This window comes from Perca flavescens, chromosome 23 (assembly GCF_004354835.1).
Source record: "Perca flavescens isolate YP-PL-M2 chromosome 23, PFLA_1.0, whole genome shotgun sequence".
Taxonomy (NCBI): domain Eukaryota; kingdom Metazoa; phylum Chordata; class Actinopteri; order Perciformes; family Percidae; genus Perca; species Perca flavescens.
The window spans coordinates 24132404-24156134 of NC_041353.1; the positions used below are offsets into that span (position 1 = coordinate 24132404).

At 42.8% G+C, this 23731-nt stretch overlaps 1 protein-coding gene across 7 annotated transcripts in view; it reads right to left on the reverse strand.

Annotated features, from left to right (window-relative positions):
- Positions 1 to 23731, reverse strand: part of LOC114549832 (EF-hand calcium-binding domain-containing protein 6) — a 67693-nt gene extending 43962 nt beyond the window's left edge. For 4 of the 7 annotated variants that reach the window (XR_003691586.1, XM_028570104.1, XM_028570101.1 and 1 more), the window contains exons 1-5: positions 23079 to 23228; positions 21204 to 21362; positions 20125 to 20315; positions 14435 to 14547; positions 14238 to 14298 (exon numbers count right to left, since the gene is read on the reverse strand). Coding sequence is in view for 6 of the 7 variants with exons in the window: in XM_028570104.1 (XP_028425905.1) it covers positions 14238 to 14298; positions 14435 to 14547; positions 20125 to 20315; positions 21204 to 21351 (513 nt within the window). In the remaining variant the exon portion in view is untranslated. Of the gene's footprint in view, positions 1 to 14237; positions 14299 to 14434; positions 14548 to 15050; positions 15195 to 20124; positions 20316 to 21203; positions 21363 to 21879; positions 21941 to 23078; positions 23229 to 23644 lie in introns of those variants that run through there. The other 3 variants (XM_028570102.1, XM_028570103.1, XM_028570106.1) reach the window with 3 other exon arrangements.

The following is a 23731-nucleotide window of genomic DNA, read 5'->3' on the forward strand; positions in this document are numbered from 1 at the left end:
ATAGAAGATTTTGGCCATGTCGTTGCGTACCAATAGTCAATTGCAACGTCTTAAAAAAAATGTTGCCTTACTACAACGCACATGGCAACTGTGGTATGAGGTCGGTTAGGCAAAGATTGTGTTTACAGTTAATAGAAAGGCTAAAGTTAAATGCAGGTATGTGACTAGACCAAACTCCACCACCCCTCCACCCTCACTGCCTCGCTATGTAAAGGACACACGACTTCCCACATTGGTACCCAATCCTCCCATTGGGAGCAAATCATGGGCTGCTGAACCATCCAAAGTGTACATACCTAATTTGTAGGCTGCATTTAATAGAGGGTGCAATATTGGCCCTCCTTAGAAGCAAACCAATATATGAGTCTAACTCAAACAAACAATGAGTAGTTAAGGATCAGAGCAGCAGAGCACTGAAGAGCTAGAGGCCCAAAAAGATGACATACATGTGTCATTTGGAACACCCTCACGCTCTGGGTAGCTGGATGACGAGGGTTTTGGATCTGGTTAACACTGTCAGAGCTCAGTGGCGGTCACTCAAGTCAAGTCTGAGTGAGCGCGCCCAGCCAAGTCCAGCCCGGTCCCCACCTTCCATGAGACAGCTCGCTCCGTAGCTCCAGGGCGCCACGCGAACCGCAGAGGAACAAGAGCAGAGATACTAAATATACCCCCGGTGACTCTTGGGTAATCAGAGTCCTCTGTCGCCCAGAGAAGTCTCCGTCTAATTGCACTCTGATTAGACGAGCTGCCAAGTCTCTCAGTGAGAGGCGTGGGGAGGGGGGGGAGCCTCCCTCCCTCCCTCATGTCCTGTTACACTGACACGAAATAGAGCAGATGGAGTAAAGTCAAGCAAAAAATATACAAGATGCTGACCTCTGAAACGATGCGGTTCACCATTTCCTGCAACGCACCAGACTAGGTTGGGTTTCTACTGTGTATTTCCAGATTCCCATGTCTTCAGTTCTCGTTTGGGATCACAGGGGAGGGGGTTTTCTTTTCTTTCTTTTCTTTGGTACAGCAGTAAAACTTTGAAAATCTCCACTTTTTGTTATCTAACAACTTCAGCTACTGTTCAAGCTTCCTTACAAGCATAACAATTAGCCCTGCATTTACACCACCTTTCATTCTGCCAGAGGAGGGGGGAGGGGGGAAGGAAGAGAGGCGCTCCACAGCAGCCTGTGCGTTTAAAAAAAGATCAAATGAAAGTGAATTTATTAAAGACAGATATAAATATGATTCTCCCCCCCATGCTCCCCGATCTCCATCCCTCCCGCTCCAACTTACAGGATTCTGTGCTAATTAGAAATGTGTTAAAATCACAAAGGAGGGAGAGAGGAGATCATACGGTATTAATGAACAGAGACAGAGGGATATCATCCAATCTCCATCTCCATCTCATCTCTCCCTCTGCACACACACACTTCCCTTCTCCTTTTATCTGCCTTTGTGTCCTCCTCTTCTCAATTCCCTCGCAAACTTTGTTTCCCTTTCTTCCCCTTTCTTTCTTCTCCCTTTGTCTTTCAGCGCGTCTCCCTCTGCCTTTTTTTCCTCCTTCAAATTCCTTGATAATCTAGTTTTTTATCTCCAATTTCCACCCCTTTATTTTTCTCTGTTCCCCCCCGTCCGCCGGTAGTGCCAGCGCTCCATTAGGCAGCTGTGTTCTGGTTGGCGTGGTTGGAGGCCTGGCGCTGTGCCGCGTTCGGAGTGTCTCAGCAGCCCTCGCCCATCCGTCTGCCCACCCAACCCCATGGTCCTTAATTAATGAAAGCTCTGTTGTTTTTGTTTACCGGCCTGTTATATGCTAATCCAGCAAGCCCTGGGTGTGCATGCCCGTCCAGCCACGATGTCTGCTTGTTACCCTCTCAGCTGATTAGTCCATGATCTCAGCCACGACCCAAAGTCAGGTCTGATAGCCATTTCATCACTGTGTATTCTCTTGCACGCTTTAAGGGACCATTCACATAAATGGCGAAAGAACATTTTTCCTCCCTTACCTCTAGTGGTATCTAGTCACGCAGATAGTATTGGTTTCATTTGTCCCAGTATTGAGATATCTGTCTCTACCCTAATACAATGGAAGTGAATGTAACTTAATTTGTGGGATTCCATTATTGCATTTCAAAAACTCAACAGCCAAATCTCTTTCCAGACACAGTGTCTCTGTTACTCTAGAACACTCAATTTTCAGAGGGACTATTTCTTTGGTAAAAACTAGTTCCAATGAAAACTGTTCACAGTGAGGTGAGGTCTATCCGGTGTAGCTGGGACACTGTTTTTGTTGAATTTTTATTCTGTGTACATCACAAATTAAATTTCCATTCACCGTTGACAATTTTGGGCATTCAGAGTTTGGAAAGTAAAAGTTAGTTTCCTTTTCTGCATGTTAGGAGACATCCAAGCCTAGCTTAAACTCTCCAGGGTGATTAATTAGTACAAAAGATGAGCAACTGTCTTACAAAAATATGATTCTTTGCACAACAGACACAACCAAAAAAAATTCAAGGTATAAAAATGTACAAAAAAGGAGAAGTTAAAGGTGCCCTGTAGTGGGTGCGTGTATAAAGGGACAGCGTTACACATTCCTGCCGCCATTTTTGGTGGCGTTTTTACGAGCAAAGAAATGTAGTACTGCACCAACATAGGCGTAGAACAAGACTGCAAGCAAGTAAACAATGCACAATACCAATGAGCCCGAGCAAAAAAACGGCATCTCTGATTCATAACTTAATAACTTTATAACCATAGTGAGTAGAAATATACCATCTTCTGCAGCTTGAAGCTAACACTTGCCGTTCTGCTAATGTCTTTGGTGTCTTCGTAGCCCTTACAGAAGGTGTTGTATCCAGCCTGGAAGTCCAGAGTTTTTCGGGGTCGTTGTGCAATAAATCCAAACTGTTACATCCAAGTTTGACACACTTTATGTCCATAATTTGTGAATTAGCTCTAGCTGAGCCGCTAGCTCTGATGCTAACCACCATTTTGCATTTCGCTCTGGGAGACCATTCTGACCAATCAAAAGCTTTCTTATGTCTTGTCAGCCAATGGAAGGCTGGTCTGTCATTGCAGACGAAACAAATAAGCTTTGCGAATGTTTTATAAGGAAGGAAATGCATCTAACACATTTGGCAGGCCTCAAGGAGACACACAATGTGTTGTGGTGAGAAACACTGAACACTGAAGAAAACTAGTACACAGAAGACGATTGTGATTGGTTTAAAGAAATGCCAATAAACCAGAGCACGTTTTTTTTCCCATCCCGGAATGCTGTGTGGACTGGCCAGACCCTCCTCCGCAAAAGCTGTGGAGGAAGGGTCTGGCAATGGGACACTACTGGATCTTTAAACCAGTTTGCTTCATTTACTGACCTGTTTATATACAGGACAACGGCTTCAATCATTTGTTAAGCATGAAACCTTCTCAGCTGGGCGTAATTAGAGTGATGATTGATGACTGATGTAACGTATTTGCGTCGCAAATACAGTTTGACTTGGCAGTGGCAGTGTGTACGGAAGGTAGAGTTTAGATTCTCTGCCCGAGACCGAGCCCGGGCCGGGCCCTTGATCAAGCATTTGTGTTTTTTTAATCATTACATTATATGCCTCTCCAGCTTCTCCCGTAGCTCTGGGAGTAGCCTATGTCCTGCGCTGACTTGAGTGTGAGGTAAACTGTGCTACATCGTGTCTCCCCCCTCTGCAGCTCTGTTGTCGGCCAGTGCGCCAGCCTGCTGACCGTGGCGAAGGACAGTATTAATTAGGTGATCGAGACAAGAAAGTCTCCTATATGGTTCCAGGGCTTTGATTATGTTGCTGCCTTGATCTGTTAGCCACACTATTCGGCTGAGGGAGCTAGGGTAGAGTTTTTTTTTTTTACGTTTCTACATTCAGATCCATTTGCGTTCCATTCCGTTCTGAATAAACATAACATAACAATAGTGCGGTTTACTTGCTTCGTCCTTGTTGCATTACCGGTATTTATTAAGATCATTCTAAAAAGATTTCTGTAGTTCAAACAACTCTGAATTGTAGTTGAGAACGTCAGCTATAATGGCCCACGTATTAAAAATTGTCGGGTTTAAATCGGGCTTGGGCTCATAATTACAGTTAATGTGTCGGGCCTGGACACAACGGGCTCGGATAGGGTCGGGATACATTTTTTGGGCCCGATCTAAGCTCTAACGGAAGGTCACTTTTTTCATTCATGATGAAACCTACACTACGACCTAAAACTAATGAAAGAACAAACCTGCATCGAAGAACATGACAGGATATCCAGGTTACGATAAAAAATCTAATCCTCGCGCCTGCTCCGTCTCCCTTCAGATTAAAGCACTTGCATGTGATACAGACATTATTTAGTGTCACACACAAAGCTGCGTTTCAGTACATTCAGTCAAACTGTGCCCACTTGGAAACAGTGTGTAACGACGCGGCTTTAAGAGACATTTGACTCTCCTCTCTCTGTCAGCCAAAGCTCTGCCGTGCTTGCTCTAACCTTTTCTGTCACTATGAATTATGGGAAGGAGACAAGCAGAGGGATGGAGCAGCTCTCTGAAGAGGAGGGATGAAAGAGGGAGATGAGAGAGAGAGAGAGAGAGAACGACATGGAGAGTTGGAGGGGAATGAAGGGAGACGGATCACAAGCGGGAGCGGAGGAGGAGAAACCGCTGAGTGACAGAGAGGAGGAAAGAGAGGATAGCGAGAGGAGATCAGACAGCGATCATAAGAGAGCGCAGAGATGAACTTTCTTTTGTCTGTCAATTAAAGGGCTAATTTCTCTCTGGTTGGGCTCCAGAGTGCCAGAGACAGGCGGCATTGAAGTGGAGCCTAGAGGGATAATAAGGGGCTCGGGACCATTCTGCTGCCGTCGCTCACTATCCAAACATTGGTTTAACAAAGGCAATGCATGACCTAAACAACATGGAGGGTCTACAAGAGGGCTTCCCAGGAATACTGGGCTCCAGAAATAGATGCAGATTAGAACACAGACCCCCATTTGATGAAGATCAACTCCTGGGAATCCCCATATGGGAAGCTCCCTGATGTTGTGTTGCTATATTTAGGAACTGCTCATGAGTGTGACAACTATTAGGAGAGACATTTTTGAAAAACCAGTCAGGCGCTCAGACCAGTTTGCCACCATTCTGATACACTGTGCTCAAGAAGGTCCTGTCTTTGTCATTTGTATTACTTTGACATTCATGAGCATGTTGATGGTGTCTTTTTAGTTTACGTGCTTGTTTTGAATTGTTAAAAGACGAAAGTCATTACAGTTGGCAACCAGTAACATAGCCCAAACACGACGTTCGTCGTTCAACTGGTCATGACTGTTTTCCAAAATGGCACCCGCATGTAAACATGAACGCTACTGTCTTTATAATCTATCTTTTTAATAAACTGTCCGTACACTTACAAAGTACTCAATGCTATGTTTTACATGTAGGGAACCTCATTATGCTACCGTTGAAGTGTGGTGCCATTTTGAGCCTCGTTAGTGGTGTAGAAATAGCGATTTACCAAGTGCCCCGAAAGCTAACGTTAGCAGCTAACCACTGGTTTGCGCTAGCTTGTTTCAACCTAAAGACGCATTCGATTAGCATGAAAATAGATCCCAGAGAAAACATTTTGGACAATCAAAGTGTGGATTATAAACTGACTGATCCTGGATTTATAGTAGGGTGACCAGATTTCCCGGAACTAAAACCGGGACACTTTAAACGTGATCGTAGTGCTCGTGCACGCACACGCTTTTTAACGTGAACATGTGCCAGCCCAGGTCAGACATAGACACAGACAGATTAGACACAATTTTGCCAACAGCACACGTAGGCCTACTGCTCACAACATAATGGGGTATCTCAGTTAATATTCATGAATTGTCTTGGGATGTAGCCTACATATCTAAGAAATAATATTAAAAGACATTGCGTGAGTTTCGTGGGGGACCAACTTTATTTTTTCAGAATTAAAGCATTCTTTTGGAAAATGCCACCACTGAACTTGTGAAAAGGTATTTTTCATTGCATGGCACTAAACAAATTATTTGGAACTGCTGCCACAGGCTTGAACTAAAGTTATGGTAACACTTTACGGGAAGGGTACACAAATTAAGAATTCATGCATGAATTAATTCATGATTTGTGCATTACTTCATTCCTTTATATCTTATGAATTATCAGGAATTGATGTGAGTTCAATAACCTGCTTTGCCTTACATCACTTTGATTATTTGGAATGGTTTTGTATAGGGGTGCAACAGAACATAAAACTCACAGTTGGATCGGATCACGGTTATGAGTCACAAGGACTCGGGACAAGCAACTTAAAATCGAGACTTTCGCGGTCAAATCGGGACTGTCGCGGTCAAACCGGGACGTCTGGTCACCCTAATTTATCGGTCAATATTGATATTTTTTTTAATCATTTTTGATAAGGATTCTTCTATAGGTTATTAACCCCTAGGTTCATTTTGTGCCAGAATTGTCCTTTAAGAGCATGTAAAACGGGCAGGTTATATGATCGACAACTAGTGAGAGAGCTTACAGCTGTATTTCACAAAGTGGCAGATTCAGACAGACAGGCAGACCAAGATTAGTTACAACTTCCCAAAAATGGGATTAAAATGACATCAGTAACACACTCATCCATCACAGAACAGACAGCAATGTGATTGAATGTTATTCCTGCCTTAGTTTATTTATTTTTTTATTTATTTATTTTTAACACAATTCAGCTGCAGCTTGACTGTATTCGCTAAACCAAAAAAATCCCACCTGTCTGAAAAGTATTGGTCTGTTCCAAAGTGTTCTACTTTTCAAAGATTTCTTTCTTTCAAGATTATTCATGTAGATGCATTGTGATAGAGGGCCCTTCTATTGAAAACAAATGGGGGCATTCAATGTTATTTTTGGGGTATCATTATGCAGTAGAGCAACACATCCTTGTAAACGGGTATGTGGGATATCGTACAAAAATGCATGCACACCAATTCATAGGATATCCTATGAAATTAGGTGAAGGCTGGCTGATCACCTCCTCCGTGCATGGACCAGAGCACTCTTATACAGCGGCAATAAATGTGGTAAATATTAGAGATGCACCGATCAGACTTTTTCAGTCCCGATACCAATGCCTGGGCTTTGTGCATCTCTCAATACCCAATACCGATCCGATACCGTTGAATTAATAATGCACTGTATACCTTCCACCTTGTGGAAGAGACTAAAGGAACCAGACTTTCCTAACTAAACACACAATCCCCGAACCAGCTATTTTGTCAACATCGCAACCGATATCCACTCTGAATGCTATGAATACGTGGAATACAATTACAGTGCGAGGCCTTAGGGAAGTCCCAGGACTAGGTGGAGGGATTATATCTCCAACCTGGCCTGGGAACGCCTCGGGATCCCCCAGTCGGAGCTGGTTAATGTGGCTCGGGAAGTTTGGGGTCCCCTGCTGGAGCTGCTGCCCCTGGATAAGTGGACGAAGATGGATGGATGGACAATTACAGTGCATTACTTTTCGTAGGTATGTGTACGAATGGTTCATGAGAACAGCCTGAGTACATAATATATAATTTCCCTTTTTAAAAATTTAACATGAGCATGCATTCAATTCTTACCGAAAAGGTATTTGAAATAGACAATGCAAAGATTGCAACAGAACTAATCGTGTGTACCCCTTAGTTCACCGTACTGGCTTTGAATTTCAGGAATCCCAATGAATCAGGATGTTTTTTTGGATTGTACAGTATCTTTTCAGAGTCAACTCTGCACTAAGATTACAGAAGTAGTGAACAATGCCCAAAGAGGAGCAGACCCAGACACAGATGGAGTATAGACTGTCGAGAAACATCCTTCATTCCAACCTTGGATGGCTACTTCAGTGTGTGTGTGTGTATGTGTGTGTGTGTGTGTGTGTGTGTGTGTGTGTGTGTGTTTTTTGGGGGGGTTGCGGTGATCTTAATTGAATATTGATAAGTGAGGCGAGCACACGGGGTAAACAGCTGTGACTGGTACTTCATCATATGTGTGTGCGCATCACTCATTATCAGGCCCAGCTGGTCCTCAGAGATGAGTCATCAGACGGTGACCGCACACACACTTGACCTCACACACTCGTTCCTACACACTCACACTTATTACAGTAATTGACAAACAATTTTGACAGAGATCAAAGTCACCAAAAGTGTGTAGACTGAAGAGAGAGAGAGAGAGAGAGAGAGAGAGATTCCCCCGTGGCTTTGTTGTTCGTTCAGTAAACAGGCCCCCGAATATCTGATTTATTCCAAACTTTTCTCTAAGACAGAACCTCTTTTTGTCGCTACCTAGGTAGTTCAACATCTTCATCCTGTCGCCGTGACAACAGACGAATCGTCTTAGTAACACAACTTAGATGCAGAGCATTTGTGGAGATGGATCAAGATATGACTGGTATTTGCTGGATTAAGTAGAGTAGGCAGAGGCTTTACAGTTGCGTCAGAAGTCACCTAGCAACCGCAGATGGTGCCATGATGGCGCTCCGTTGGAGAACTGGCAGTGCATGAATAATGGATAAATATACTGATGGAACAAAAGAACAAACAGACAACAAGACCTTAAAACAGGGGAAGCACAAAGCTGATCCGTAACAGCAGTCCTTGTGCACTACTTGTGACACCTCTAGCCCTAGGACCTACTAAGCCTAAAACTGCAGGTTTTGAATGTAATCCTATTTTATCACCTAAATTTTGGATTACTGATTTTTAAAGTGGCTTACATCTCTCTCCCTTATTCCTGTCATCTCTCTCCTGTTGCTATTTAAAGCTATAGTGTGTAGTTTCTGTCTCCCCCATGAGGAATTCTAAGCAATGACAACAAAACTGTTGGCGCGTTCACATGACGCAAGCCTTCCGTGATTGCGCACCACCCCTCACCCCTCCTCCACACAGTAGCTAGTAGCCAAGGAGGTAGGGCTGGGCACCGAACGTCAATAATTTTATGGCACCGAAAAAAATCTTATGAGTATCGCAAAAATTATTTATCTTTCGGTGCCAAATTTCGGTTCCAAAAGCGTCTGAGTGCGTAAGCGCAAGCTTATCTGTCCTCTCCGCATATTGACACAAAGCGGAGCTCCGACCGACACACACACACACACACACACACACACACAGAGGTGCGGACGGAGTAAACTACGTCGTCGGCTCTGTAGTTTTGTTGAAGTCACAGAGAGTCACGATTGGTTTCAAGTGTGGTTACAGTTTTTTAAACTTCACGCAGACAGCGTTTGCTGCAATGCGATATTAATGGCGAGCCGAAAACGGTCGCGGTGCTGTTGACGTTACACTTCCTCTTAGACAAGCAGGCACAACAGTGGTTTCTCTGCCCTGATCACTGACTGACAGGCTGAACTTGTAAGGCAAGGCACTTTTAATAATGTTACTATGAGTGAGCAGTGTTACCAGATTTTTTTAATTTTGATAACTCTCTTGATTCCCAATTAAGGTGGAAAATAAAAGCTTTGTGTTTAATGTATTTTTGTTGATGTTGAAATGGATTTTAAAATATATGGTATTGAAAAAAGTATCGTTAGGAACCGGCCTCGGATCGAAAGATTTTGAATGATGCCCAGCCCTACAAGGAGGACACAAATGATTAAAAATGTTCGCTCGAAAGTCGCAGGATGCCACAATCTTGTGAACATAGTCCTACTGAGAAATCCAGAGAGAGTTGTGCGGAGCTGATAGTCTTAATTAGCTTTGGAGCAACTCATTTGGCAATGGCTGGAATGTTAACGGACGTTCATTAATATAAAAAACGTTACGCACTAAAGCTTTAATAAAAGACATAAAATGCAGCTAAAGATAATTTCAATAAAATATTTTTCAAAGGTGGCCTGGACCTCGTTTACTTAGGCCTCATTTTTACTTTGTTAGACACGAATAGCACTGCGTTCAAACAACACAAGGGACATGGTGCTTCAGGTACTTCAGGTTCTATCCTGGTGGTCCTGGAACAGAAACGCTCGTAGCAAATATAGGATCAAATTCATTGGTATTAATAAATGTAACTTAAATGCCTGGTGTGGGTTTTTACTAGGATATGTTTTCAGTTATGATTTAATTAGCTACTAAACTAAACTCAACTTGTCTGTAATGTGGCAACAGCTAATAGTGTTTGTCACTTCAGCAATTATCTAACAATAGGGAGATCAATGAGCTCCACCAATTTCATGTAATAATATTTGCAACACAAAGTAAACCTCACGCACTTCAGCCCCGCTGCTGAAAGAAAGATACTAGGGTGAACACTGGTTTTACAAACGATCACAGCTGCTCTATGAACGTTATCTGTGTTCATAATTCTGGTAAAGTGTATCTGGAACAAAACTTGGGGTCCGTTTTAACTCTCAGGTCTTTTAAAACACAGCTTAAAACCTTTGTGTTTTCTGTTGCCTTTGATTACATTGAAGTTGGGACTATTGATTCAAATCTTGGACTGTTTATGTCCATTTTATTATATTTCTAGCTTCTATTTGGGCATTAAATTGGATTCTTTTTAATCATTTTATCTGTCTTTTCATACTGCTTTGTGTTTCTTTCACATGCCTTTGTAGGTCTTATGTAAAGCATTTTTAATTGCTTCGGTGAAAGGCACAATACAAATGAACTTGCCTACAAAAACATACTAGAAAGAACATGTAGAAAATATAAAATGTGGTTTGACTAGAACTCCTGTGACTAGGTGTTTATTAAATTACCCCTGACAAGGTTGATTTGTTTCACTGAGGGTTACTGTGACACAGTCCTGTCTCGTTTTATATCCCTGGCTGGCACCGTATTATCGTTCTGAGAAGTCTGTCTCTTTGAACACATCTGGTTGGCTGGTAAGAGAAGTAGCAAAAAAAACACATATGCACAGAAAGAACGGCATGATGTAGAAAGAGGAAGATGTAAGTATGAATAAGTATGAATAAGTCGACTGAAGGATGTGGGCTGTGAGAGATGTTTTTTTTCCTGAATACAACCAACATAGAAATATACAGTCATACACACACACTTAATGCATGTCTGCAGTAAGGATTAGGACAGCCCTGATAGCCCTCGGGCCTTCATTTGTCCACAGATACATTTTCTGCGTTTTCACAAGAACATCCACAGACTGGTTTAATATGTGGAACACAAGCAGCACAAATCCAAAGTCAATTCTGTCATGCCCTCCTACGTAGAGCCTAAATTCTGCCAGAGCTGGCCCCACAGACATGGCTGCTAAATGCATCACCCCCACACACACACACACACACACACACACACACACACACACACACACACACACACACACACACACACACACACACACAGGATGATGTGTGAGTCATGTTTGTGTTTAGATTGCGTTCATTGTTTTTTTTGAAGCACTGTGTGTAAAGTGTGCCTTTGCAGCATTAATGTTAAAGCTAGAATTCACCCTTGCATACTCTCACATCATCAATCTATTGCTTTCAGGGAGTGTTCACGTTCATTGACCTTAGCTGAATTATTTGTACAACAAGATAGAGGTTTCTCTTAAACTCGTCATCAAGCTGAATTAGTATAAGAAAAGCATGCAACTGTAAAGTAAGTGCATCTTGTGTGTGTTTACGGCAAAACGATAAAAAACTGGAAATCATCAGTATGTATTAGGACACAATTCAAATGCCGAAAGCACCAGTCACACCAGAAAGTGGCAGAGCAAAGTTCATCCATGTGTCCTCATGAAATGGGTGGTGTAAACTTATTGATGCAACCCGCAGGGCTAGTTGGTGAAGTACTATAGCTGGCACACTAAGGCTACGTTCACACTGCAAGTCTTAATGCTTAATTAGGAGTTTTTGCTCAGATCCAATTTTTTGTTTGGCTGTTCACATGACCTTTTAAAATGTGGCATATATTACGCTGTTGCACTAAAGTTAGGGAGGTTATGGAGGAAGTAAGCATTTTCGCTTTTATTTCAAAATGTTTGTGTAATGGCAGCCGTAACATTAATGAGCATACACTAATGAGGTCTAACACCTCCCTCTTCCTTAATTGACTTGCTCCATCACTGTTCTCCATGTTGTAGGCCTAGTCCAGTTTTTAATCTTACTGTCTGGGTCGAGGGCTAACTCCAACCACCGCATAATTGGGACAAATGTCGATGTAGATTGACGTAAAAGTTGCATCAAATCCTCCTTGGTTGTTCACACTGCGGCCGCATTGAAGAAAATCAGACCTGGGTCTGATTCAGGACCACATATGGAAGTGGTCTAAATCTGATTTGAAAAAAATCTGATCTGGGCCAGATTTGAGTGTTCACACTTCTGAAGAAATCTGACCTGGTCACTTGACCCCCCAAAAAAGAAAATCAGATTTGGGCCACTTTTGCCTGCAGTAACATCAGTAACTGCTGACACTAGCCAGCCAGGAACATGCTAGCATTACTCAGTTACAGCTAGCTAGCTCGGTCTCTAAAGGCCCTGACACACCAAGCAGATGGCCAAGAACTAGTGGCGACAAAGACAGACTGTGGCGTTGCCTCAAGTCACCAGACATTGCTTCTGCCTTTGCCAAAATTTGCACCTGAACATACCGAAAACACTACAGCAGGCGGCCAACAACTACATAAGTTCTGCGCCTGTGTGAGAGGAAATGACTCTCCATGCCAGCATGCGGCGGTAATCTATTCGTCATTCAAAAAGGAAAATCAGATACAAACGTTGCGATGATACCCACAACAAACAGCGTTTGCCCTAATCAGCGGGGGCAGAACCGAACAGAGCCTACACCCCCGCCGGGTAGACCGCGGACACCAATAGTTGGCTAAGCAGACTGTCCATCTCCCGGTCTGTCCCTGCAGTTGGAGCAGAGCGGAGGGACCGAACGGCCCGCCGCTGGCTAGTTAGCTAGCTAACAGTAGCACGCTAATTCCAACCACCCAACGTGCCACGCTACACTAGTTACAGAAAATGAGCCGAACAAATATGTCACTCATCTTTCCTACGATGTGACAAGTGTGTGAATGAAACATTAAATTGTTACATTTTACTAATTTAGAGGCCGGCTAGTAAGCTAGCTTGCTTGCTAAGGGGCTAATTGTTTAGCGGTGCAGAGAGAGTGGGGTGTAAAATTACCGTCTATATATTAAATTTCACAGTATAGGATATTAGTTTATTAACGTTAGTTTATTTTGTAATGTGTAGGTATGTAGATCTTTTAATTGACATGTTATTGTTGAAATAAACACAAGTAGTTATGTATATCTCGTTTTACGTTTGCCACATTATGAAAATAATGTGGCAAAATACAGTAGTTATTGTAATCGTTCAAACCTACTGTATGTTATTTTTTTTTATTTTTTTTTAGAAGGAACATTCAAACGACTTTTGTGTTTTCTTTGCTCGTTTCTCACTACCATTTTCCAATCAGATTTCTTCACGCCGACGGGAGACGCCGATTCAACATGTTGAATACTACCTAGCTCTCCACTTCTTACCCACCTGTTGCTGGCACATTGTGATGTTTCTCCGTGCTTTGCTGCTACCACTGATCAGTGGAAAAGGAGGAAACCGGGAACTATGTACTGCATCACATGTGCGTACATCTACGTCTGTGTGAGCACTAGTACAACACAAGAAACAAAATGGGGACCCACTGATAAAAGCATTTCTCCAGAGCAGCGCTTTTTGGCAAAAACTCCACAGGGGGCATTTATAAAGAAAATGTTTTGCCAAACTTCGATGCTGAGCATTTAACTTCAGCATATTGCCACCGGACAGTGTGTCTGACCACCAGTGAAGCACAAATCCCGGGTTGCGTTTTTTAACTAGGGCTGCACAATATATAGCTTTTTGTATCGTCATCGCAATCAGCTGCCGCAATAAACACATCGCGAAGGGCTGTGACGCGTCGCAATAGGCAGAGATTTTTTTGTTTGAGATGAAAGAAAATATCAGTAGAAAACTGCACTTTAAAAAGAAACGTCATTCTTTTTTTTGTGGTGCCTTTTATGTTTCATTCAGTGTTCAATTTGTTAAATAAAAGAATGTTGTTTCAAATTCAACATGCAAATTTGTTGCATTTTAGAAGAATACTGAAAGCAGCGGAAATGCAAAACTGAGTACATTTTGACATTCATTTATTCATCACAAGTAATATTGTTATCGCAAAAGTTATCGTTTTAATCGTCGTGTATTTTCCTCATATTGTACTTTTAACAATGACCAAGTCAAAGGGAGGGTACAAACCTTGTCTTTGAGATGCTTCTGTATCTCAGCCAGGGACATGGAGGTGTTCTGTGGACCGCGCCTGAGACAAACAGACACACAATACAGTTCATTTGTGTTCAGCTGCTGCCACCAAACCCCTATAAATGCAAAGCAGCGTGATATTTCTTTGTTTAGAAAAGGTCTGCTGTGGTGCTGGAGAAGACGAGTGTGTGTACCTCATGCTGCTGCTGCTGCTGCGGCTGCTGCAGGCTCTGTGGGCCGCGGGAGCTCGACTGAACCGCCTCAGAAACTGCGTGTAGTCCACCGTTTCACCGCCCCTCTCGCACACCTACAACAGCCCCAAAACACAAAGGTGTGTAAACGCAGGTGGCTCCACATACTGTAGGCAAGGCAAGGCAGCTTTATTTGTATAGGACATTTCAGCAACGGGGCAATTCAAAGTGCTTCACATAAAACATTAAAGAGCAGTTCAAAATACAAAAACAGAGCAAATACGAGAATAAAAGTGACATGAACAATTATTTAAAGGAAGGCAGCATCAAAAAGAAAGGTCAGTTGAGGCGGACCTGCGGATATATCCGCAGGTCCGCCTCAACTCTCAGTTCTTTTAAATCAAGACGGAAGACCTTTAGTATATATCTACACTATATATTTATATATGTGTGTGTGTGTGTGTGTGTGTATATATATATACACACACACACACACACACACACATATATAAATATATAGTGTAGATATATACTGTACACAAAACACAACTGTGATGATGAAACGCAAGAGGAGGATGAAGATGATGGTGTGGGGGGAAATACTCCATGTTCAACATACCCCTGCACTCAAGCCCACTCCAAACTTTTGCGTCTGTGATAATGGCACATATGATGGTGTCTCCGTGGAGACGAGAAGAGCATGGTGCTGATGTGGCTGGCTGGCGTCAGGTGGGTTGAGCAGTAATTTTCAGGACGAGGCTGTTTGGGGAATACACTAGGTGCCGTTCTCTGGAATGGGGGGGCACACCTGGGAAATGCAGCCGCATGCTTTTTGTTCTGACCTTGTGCTGTTTTACAAAACACACACATGGACACACACACAAACACTTTACAGAAAACTGGTAAAGAGTTGGCACATACCCAAACACACAAAATCAGGGAACTAGTTTCCACAAAAACACACACACACAAATACACACATGCATTCAATCAAGCAGACAAATACTTGGCACACACACACACACACACACACGTATACCTATTTTGGTGGCTCATAATCAAAGTACAGTCCCTGCTGCCCTGCCCTACATCCTTCCATGGTGTAATCCAGTGCAGCTGTCCCCAGCGGAGCTCCTGGCATTGAGTCTTATTATAGACACCACATTGTCCAATTATCACTGCTATCAGCAGCCATGGAGCGTAACACACACACACCTCAGGGGAGGAAGGGGGGGTGGGGAGGGGGGCTCTCCGTGCTCTATATACCTGTGAGGCTGAAGGTGAGAGCGAGGTCAGTGGCTGATGGTATGGAGGGCAGGGGCCGTAAGACGTGTTGAGACGTCTGTACATCAGGACAAAATCATCCGTAAATAGTATAAAATAATCATCTTAGGTATATAGCTGTTAAATCACTCTAAAATGAACGCAGGAAAAAAAAAAGCCATTTGGTAAGTGAGGAGACAGAGCTTGAGCTCTCCTGATGCGGTGGATTTTCTCTGTCTTGTTCTCTGCACGAGTCTGGCTGTCTGTCACCAGCGTCTTCTTCATCCTCATCAGATTTGTCAGCTGTGATTGTCTTTTTTGCCGTCGACCCCTCCCCCCTCCCCAATGAGCTTGAATTATTCAGGCATATTTCTTTTTACGGGCCCAGCTTTTTAAAGACGCAGCACATTTAATACTTGATCAATATTTTACGAAAAAGAGATCTTGATGGATGAGGCCAGATAGATAAATAAAGAACAGAAGAAGAAGAACTACAAGAAGAAGAACTAGAAGAAGAGCGGGCGGTGGGGGGGTGGGAGGGGGGGGGGTGTCAGGCTGCTTGTGGCTTCTCGCTCCCCCAAGCGCAAAGCAACTTCCACATCAAAATGTCACCAGAACAACAGCTGCTACTCCAGTGATAGCCTTTAAAGTAAACTTTCGACAGTTCTCCAGAAAGCAAGCGCGCACACACACACACACACACACAGTGTCTTTAATGAATAAGACGGTGAGTGGGAGGGGTGGGCGAGGGATGGAGGGAAGTGGGGTTGTGTATAGAGGGGGGCGGGGGGGACGACACAAAGTGCTGATATTATGGGAGGAAATCTGTGTGGGAAAGACAGGCAGTCAAACTGTCAGGCGTGAGCGCTGAGACGGAACAAAGAGGAACAGTGGAGACGATTACAGTGGCGTAGCAGAGTGACAGAGGCATCGTGCACACAGATGAAGACGAAGGGAGAGGGGGAATCATGCTGCCGTGCACAGACCCCAAACACACACACAAACACACACGCACTCACGCTAGATTGATCAATGCCAGAGAGTAGAAGCATCCTGATCTGAGGCCTCAACACACTCATTAGACTCCATGGGTGCAGAGTGACGACTTCTACGTTCTACACCAACCAGCTTTTATAGCCCAGAGGTTTTCTTTTAAATGGATTCCTTCATTTCTAGTAAACATCTGCAGGCTGCCGAGGAATATATGGAATAAAACATAGTAAAGAATGAGCCAGCGGGGCGCCTGGATAGCTCAGTTGGTAGAGCGGGCGCCCATATATAGAGGTTTACTCCTCAACGCAGCGGGCCCCGGGTTAGACTCCGACTTGCGGCCCTTTGCTGCGTGTCCTCCCCCCCCTCTCTCTCTCTCTCTCTACCCTTTCATGTCTTCAGCTGTCCTATCAAAATAAATGCCGAAAATGCCCAAAAACAAATCTTAAAAGAATGAGCCAGTGGGCTCGATCAGAGGAAAAACCTGATGCCAGCCGACGCAACAGAGGTGCCACAAATAACGTCTGCTTTAACATCTGCCTGGCTCACTTCTCCGCTGACCAGTCTTCACAGCCACGGAGCATCATTTGTCAGTGTCAGCTGCCTGGAAGAGATTTAAAAAAAAAAAAAATCTTCTACTGCCATCTTCTGGATGATGCCCCACGTAACAACATTTGGAGGATGAAAATCTAAAGCCTCGTTTTCACCAAGCAGTCTGGTTCCTTTCCGTTTACATTGCTTCGCATTGGAGCAGTTATTTTTGCATTTACATTGTCAAAAAGTTTTGGATTGTACCAATAGAACTGCTGTATTCCGTCATGTTTTTTTTCGTTAGCCCCCCTGCTGAGGTACCTAGCAAATTGATCCAAACACTGCACTGGTACGTAATGATGAGGAATTACAGCGAGCGCTGGATGGGACAGTGAGGAATAAAAGGCTTTTCAACTTGTTTCTCAGCATATGGCTGTCCGCAGCTCTTACCATGTGGCCACAGCTACATTTAAGAGTACCGTCTGCGTAGAAAACGCTTTAAACTGATTTTAGGTACATGTCCGTACAGGTTATACGGGTCTAAAAAGGTACAACACAGAAAGAGTTTGATAGAAACACGACTTAATACACACTTCGGGTTAAGCCTTTTTGGCCCTGCCCCCTTCCACATCCTAACCTAACCAAGTGTTGCCCAGATACCATCAGCACCAGCCCGGGTATGTTTTACAGTAATCACTTTCGGAGTTGGGAGGGAGGTTAGAGCAAAGAGTCAGACATCAGGGTGGGAACTAGACCTGTGAAGGTTGGTCTTGAAATCTAATCTAAATTTGATTATTTTTGTCATGACGGCTGCCTCCTGCCTCCAGGTTGGCCCACATAGCACGAAAAATCCCCCCCCAAAAAACAGCTTCACAATAACTTGAAAAAACAAATATTGCTTTGTATTACATTAAAGGTCCCATGACATGGTGCTCTTTGGATGCTTTTATATAGACCTTAGTGGTCCCCCAATACTGTATCTGAAGTCTCTTTTATATAGACCTTAGTGGTCCCCTAATACTGTATCTGAAGTCTCTTTTATATAGACCTTAGTGGTCCCCTAATACTGTATCTGAAGTCTCTTTTATATAGACCTTAGTGGTCCCCTAATACTGTATCTGAAGTCTCTTTTATATATAGACCTTAGTGGTCCCCTAATACTGTATCTGAAGTCTCTTTTATATAGACCTTAGTGGTCCCCTAATACTGTATCTGAAGTCTCTTTTATATAGGCCTTAGTGGTCCCCTAATACTGTATCTGAAGTCTCTTTTACATAGACCTTAGTGGTCCCCTAATACTGTATCTGAAGTCTCTTTTATATAGGCCTTAGTGGTCCCCTAATACTGTATCTGTAGTCTCTTTTATATAGACCTTAGTGGTCCCCTAATACTGTATCTGAAGTCTCTTTTATATAGACCTTAATGGTCCCCTAATACTGTATCTGAAGTCTCTTTTATATAGGCCTTAGTGGTCCCCTAATACTGTATCTGAAGTCTCTTTTATATAGACCTTAGTGGTCCCCTAATACTGTATCTGAAGTCTCTTTTATATAGACCTTAGTGGTCCCCTAATACTGTATCTGAAGTCTCTTTTACATAGACCTTAGTGGTCCCCTAATACTGTATCTGAAGTCTCTTTTATATTGGCCTTAGTGGTCCCCTAATACTGTATCTGGAGTCTCTTTTATATAGACCTTAGTGGTCCCCTAATACTGTATCTGAAGTCTCTTTTATATAGACCTTAGTGGTCCCCTAATACTGTATCTGAAGTCTCTTTTATATAGACCTTAGTGGTCCCCTAATACTGTATCTGAAGTCTCTTTTATATAGACCTTAGTGGTCCCCTAATACTGTATCTGAAGTCTCTTTTATATAGACCTTAGTGGTCCCCTAATACTGTATCTGAAGTCTCTTTTATATAGACCTTAGTGGTCCCCTAATACAGTATCTGAAGTCTCTTTTATATAGACCTTAGTGGTCCCCTAATACTGTATCTGAAGTCTCTTTTATATAGACCTTAGTGGTCCCCTAATACTGTATCTGAAGTCTCTTTTATATAGACCTTAGTGGTCCCCTAATACAGTATCTGAAGTCTCTTTTATATAGACCTTAGTGGTCCCCTAATACTGTATCTGAAGTCTCTTTCCCGAAATTCAGCCTTGGTGCAGAATTACAGCCACTAGAGCCAGTCCCACAATGACCTTTCCTTAGGATGTGCCATTTCTGTGTCTGTACCTATTGAGGAGCAAAGAGGGGGGGGCAAGGTGGAGGGTGGGGGTGTGGCCTTGACCATGATTTCTCTCTCTCTCTCTCTCATGGGTGGGCCAAATTCTCTGGGTGGGCAAAGCAGAGAAAGGGGAGGTAACCTTTCTCCTTATGACCTCATAAGGAGAAGATTCCAGATCGGCCCATCTGAGCTTTCATTTTCTCAAAGGCAGAGCAGGATACCCAGGGCTCGGTTTACACCTATCACCATTTCTAGCCACTGGGGGACCATAGGACTCATATTAATGTTAAAAAAAAACTCATTAAGGGACATTTTTTCCTTTTGGGTCATCTGTCTCAGGTTTAAGTCAAGTCTCACGTCATGAAAACCAAGTCAAAGTCAAGTCGAGTTGTTTATCAATGTAAGTCAAGCAAGTCTCAAGTCCCCAAATTTGCGACTTTTGAGTCTGATTCGTGTCAAGTCATGTAACTGGAGTCCCCCACCTCTAATACACACCCACAGAGTCCTGGGAAGATCTCTCATCGGCTAGTTGAAATAAACACCTGTGTTGGAAGTTCACAACTTAGAAATCAAGTCAGAACAGCCCCTAGCTGATGAAGCAGCAAACTTAGTGAAGTGCTTTCAGGAGACCCTGACCTCTGACCTCCATGTGGACAGAGAGGAAAGTTAATGTCCCTCTCACCTCGTTGAGGACAGTGTCGAGCTGGTTCTGGCTGAGAGACAGCAGGCTCCTCAGGACTTGTCCGATATCCTCTCTGCTCGCCAGCCCCGTACCATCAGGGTCCACTGCCGCGAAGGCCGACTCGATGTTCGCCAGTCTGCTGTGGATCAGAGGCTCCACCTGCTCCAGGGTGAGCCGCTCCCCTGGATGGACTGGGGGGGTCAGATGAGAATATACCTAACGTCACTTTGAAGCTACTTTAGGGAAATAATAGAGTTTTACAGGAGGGAAACACATAAAACAAGTGGTCATATATACAGTACACATTCCTAAATCCCTAAATATACTTCCACTACGTGGACGTATAGACTGTATTTATATAGCGCTTTCCTAGTTAGTATCTAGCGCTTTCCTAGTCTTATCAGATAAACAGATAAACATTCATGCACATAGGTGTAATTTATGGGGGGATTGGGGGAGGTTACCCATCCAATAATTAAAACTGGGCTGTTTTTTCGAAGTTTTTGTTCGTTTTTAAGGTTTTTGTCGCGCTTTCAATGTTTTTGTTTGGACAAATTTATATTTTGAGGATTTTTTTTCTAAATGTTTGGCATTTTTTCCAGCATTTGTCCCCATTGTTATTGCTTTTCTAATGAATTTTTTATAATTTTTTTCAAGGTTTTTCTCAAAGGTTTTTTAGATCACTTATAATTCCTTAGTAAGAAAGAAGTTTTAATGTCTTAAAACACCGAATTAAAGTAGAATTAAATGTATAAGAAAAATACTCTCTAATGTCAAAGTTAATCAAGTTATCAATGGATTATAAATTATCTATAAAGCTTAGTAAGTGATATATTAAGCATTATTAAAGCCATGAGGGTTGTGACTAACTTAGAAACAAGCAAGCCTTTAGCATTGTCACAGCGCAGGGCCAGGCTAAATCATTCTGCAGACCCAACTGATATCATAAAATGTCTGATTCAGTTAAAAAAAAATAAAGATTGACCAATAAGATTATGAAATAATATTAAAACTCCAAGTAAAAAAAAAATATATAGGCAACTACAGCTGAGGAAACTGAAGGTTAAAACACCACTTACCTCGGTCTGTGTGGACCCATGTCTGCCTGTGTCCGCCGCCTGTCTGTCTCTTTGCGGAGGAGTGTGTAGCAGTGCCCAGAGCGGTGTGGGGCCGCGGGCCGATGACCAGGTGTCCCAGTCCAGGGTGAAGAGGCAGCAGCTCGGCCATACTGGGTGAAACTGGTGTGTGTGAGTATGTGTGTGTGTGTGTGTGTGTGTGTGTGTGTGTGTGTGTGTGTGTGGAGAGAGGCAGGACGAAGACAGGAGGGTGATAAATGACACTGGTTAGTGACTGCGGTTGCTAGTTGACACATGAACATGATCTCTCTCCCTCTCTCCCTCTGTGTGTGTGTGTGTGTGTGTGTGTGTGTGTGTGTGTGATGAATCAGCAGTTGGCACTTCTGAGCACAACCCACTGTATTCAACCATTCAGTCTAGTTTTGTTGCCACAGCTCGCTATTGTCAAATCTGTCACCATGGATGCAACAAAAAAAACAAAGTATTTTTCTTCTAAATGTTAAACGGCAAGACATTCTATGGGCAAGACAGATATTGAATAAAGTTGTGGAAAGAAACTAAAGTACATATACTAAAGCACTAGCCTATACTTACTAGTACTGAGTATTTTCATGTGTATATTACTTAATACTTCTACTCCACTACATTGATTAGACAGCTATAGTTAGCTATCACTTACCTTGTTAAGAGTTACGATTTTGATTATGAGCATATCCAATAAAATCCAAGGCTGTCCAGTGTCACTTTAATGCACCAGTAATGATAATCCATAGTATAATATAATCATATAACACTGACATGGTCTATTCTCCTGCACAACAACTTTTAGTTTAGACAGGCTACTTTGAGTGCATGTTGCTGATAATACTTTTTGTACAACTTAATGTATAATAGCTATATAATAACTTAATCTATAATAGCTACAGTATATATCAGTGTTTAATAGTAACAACGAGCCTGAATGTGAAAGGTGTTGCTCTAGTGACAAACCCAGAGATAGAGTTTAGATTCTCTGCCCGAGCCCGAGCCCAGCCGGACCCTTGATCAAGCATTTGTGTTTCTTTAATCATTACTTTGGCCTAATTGGGTGGGGAGAAAGCTATGCCATAATCAGAACTATTATCTATTTAGGCCAAAGTAACAAACGTGTCCAAAAAGTTACACAAGTTGGACTACATTTACAAAATGTGTCTCCTCCTCTCGCACGCATCACACCGGGGCTGCGGGCTGTATTGTGGAGCTTAAGTGCAACATGGAGCTTGAGGATGTAAAGAAAAAAAGAAAAACGGGAGAATTACCTTTGAGCAAGTTTGGAGGAAAGTCGGAGGTATGGAACCATTTTAAACAGCGCAGTTTACATGTTTCGCTCCTGTTGCATTATTCATTAAGATCATTTTAAACAGATTTTTGCAGTTCAAACAACTCTGAATTGTAGTTGAGAACGTCAGTTATAACGGCCCACGGATTAAAGAAGTGTCGGGTTGAAATCGGGCACAGGCTCATAATTCCAGTTAATGTGTCGGGCCGGGCCGGGCTCGGACACAACGTGCACGGGCTCGGGCTGGGTCGGGCTTGATTTTTTGGGCCCGAACGAAGCTCTACCCAGAGATAATTCTCCCCACCTAGCTAGCTGCAGTTCCGTTCAGCTCTATGGAGATTTTAGCATCTTCCTGTTCATTGTTTTAGTTTTAGAGCCACTACTTTTTTGGTTCCCTTTAACCGCTTATGAACCTCGTTTTCAGCCGGAGCAGGCACCTGATTTCAGAGGGGGAAAAAAGCCTCTAAAGGCCACTACAACCTGCTCAGAAACGGACAGACAGACAGATAGTTTACTCAAAACCAAAAACAGAACTAAGACAGACTGAATATTGGACTTACATTACATTCCTTAGGTAGATACAAACACGACTTCAATGCTAATGTTTCTGCTGGATGTTTAAAAGGGCAGCTGTTAGCTAACAAGTCAGCATAGACAGTATATAAGTAGCCATACCAATTAAAAAGGTGATTGACATATATAAAAGGATAGGCTATGTCAGTGTGTGTGTGTGTGTGTGTGTGTGTGTGTGTGTGTGTGTGTGTGTGTGTGTGTGTGTGTGTGTGTATGCCTTGTTACCGCCGCCAAGTGGCCACATCGGTTATTGCAGGCCGTTTTTTTTTTTTTTGCTATTTTGACTTACAAAATATGTTACTTTTACACAGCTACCACTGTGGCCACATGACAATTACAAGATAATTATAAATGCTTAAACATCAGTAGCACTAGAGAGAGGAGACATAATTTAGCACACTGACTCAGTAGCCTAGTGCCACTTTCACAGTAGCCTACTGTGTCCACGTTTGGACACTTTTTGGCTAACGTTCTATCAAAATATCTATATAAATACGAATATAATTTTTTTTGGGTTAATTTAATGGTGTAAAATTAAAGTGTAACTTCTTACCTTTCTAACGGTATATCGTTTTTACTTTAGCTTTTACTTTACAAGAGCCTGCTAAAGTAGACTTCCAGTGAGTTAGCCGTGCGCTAC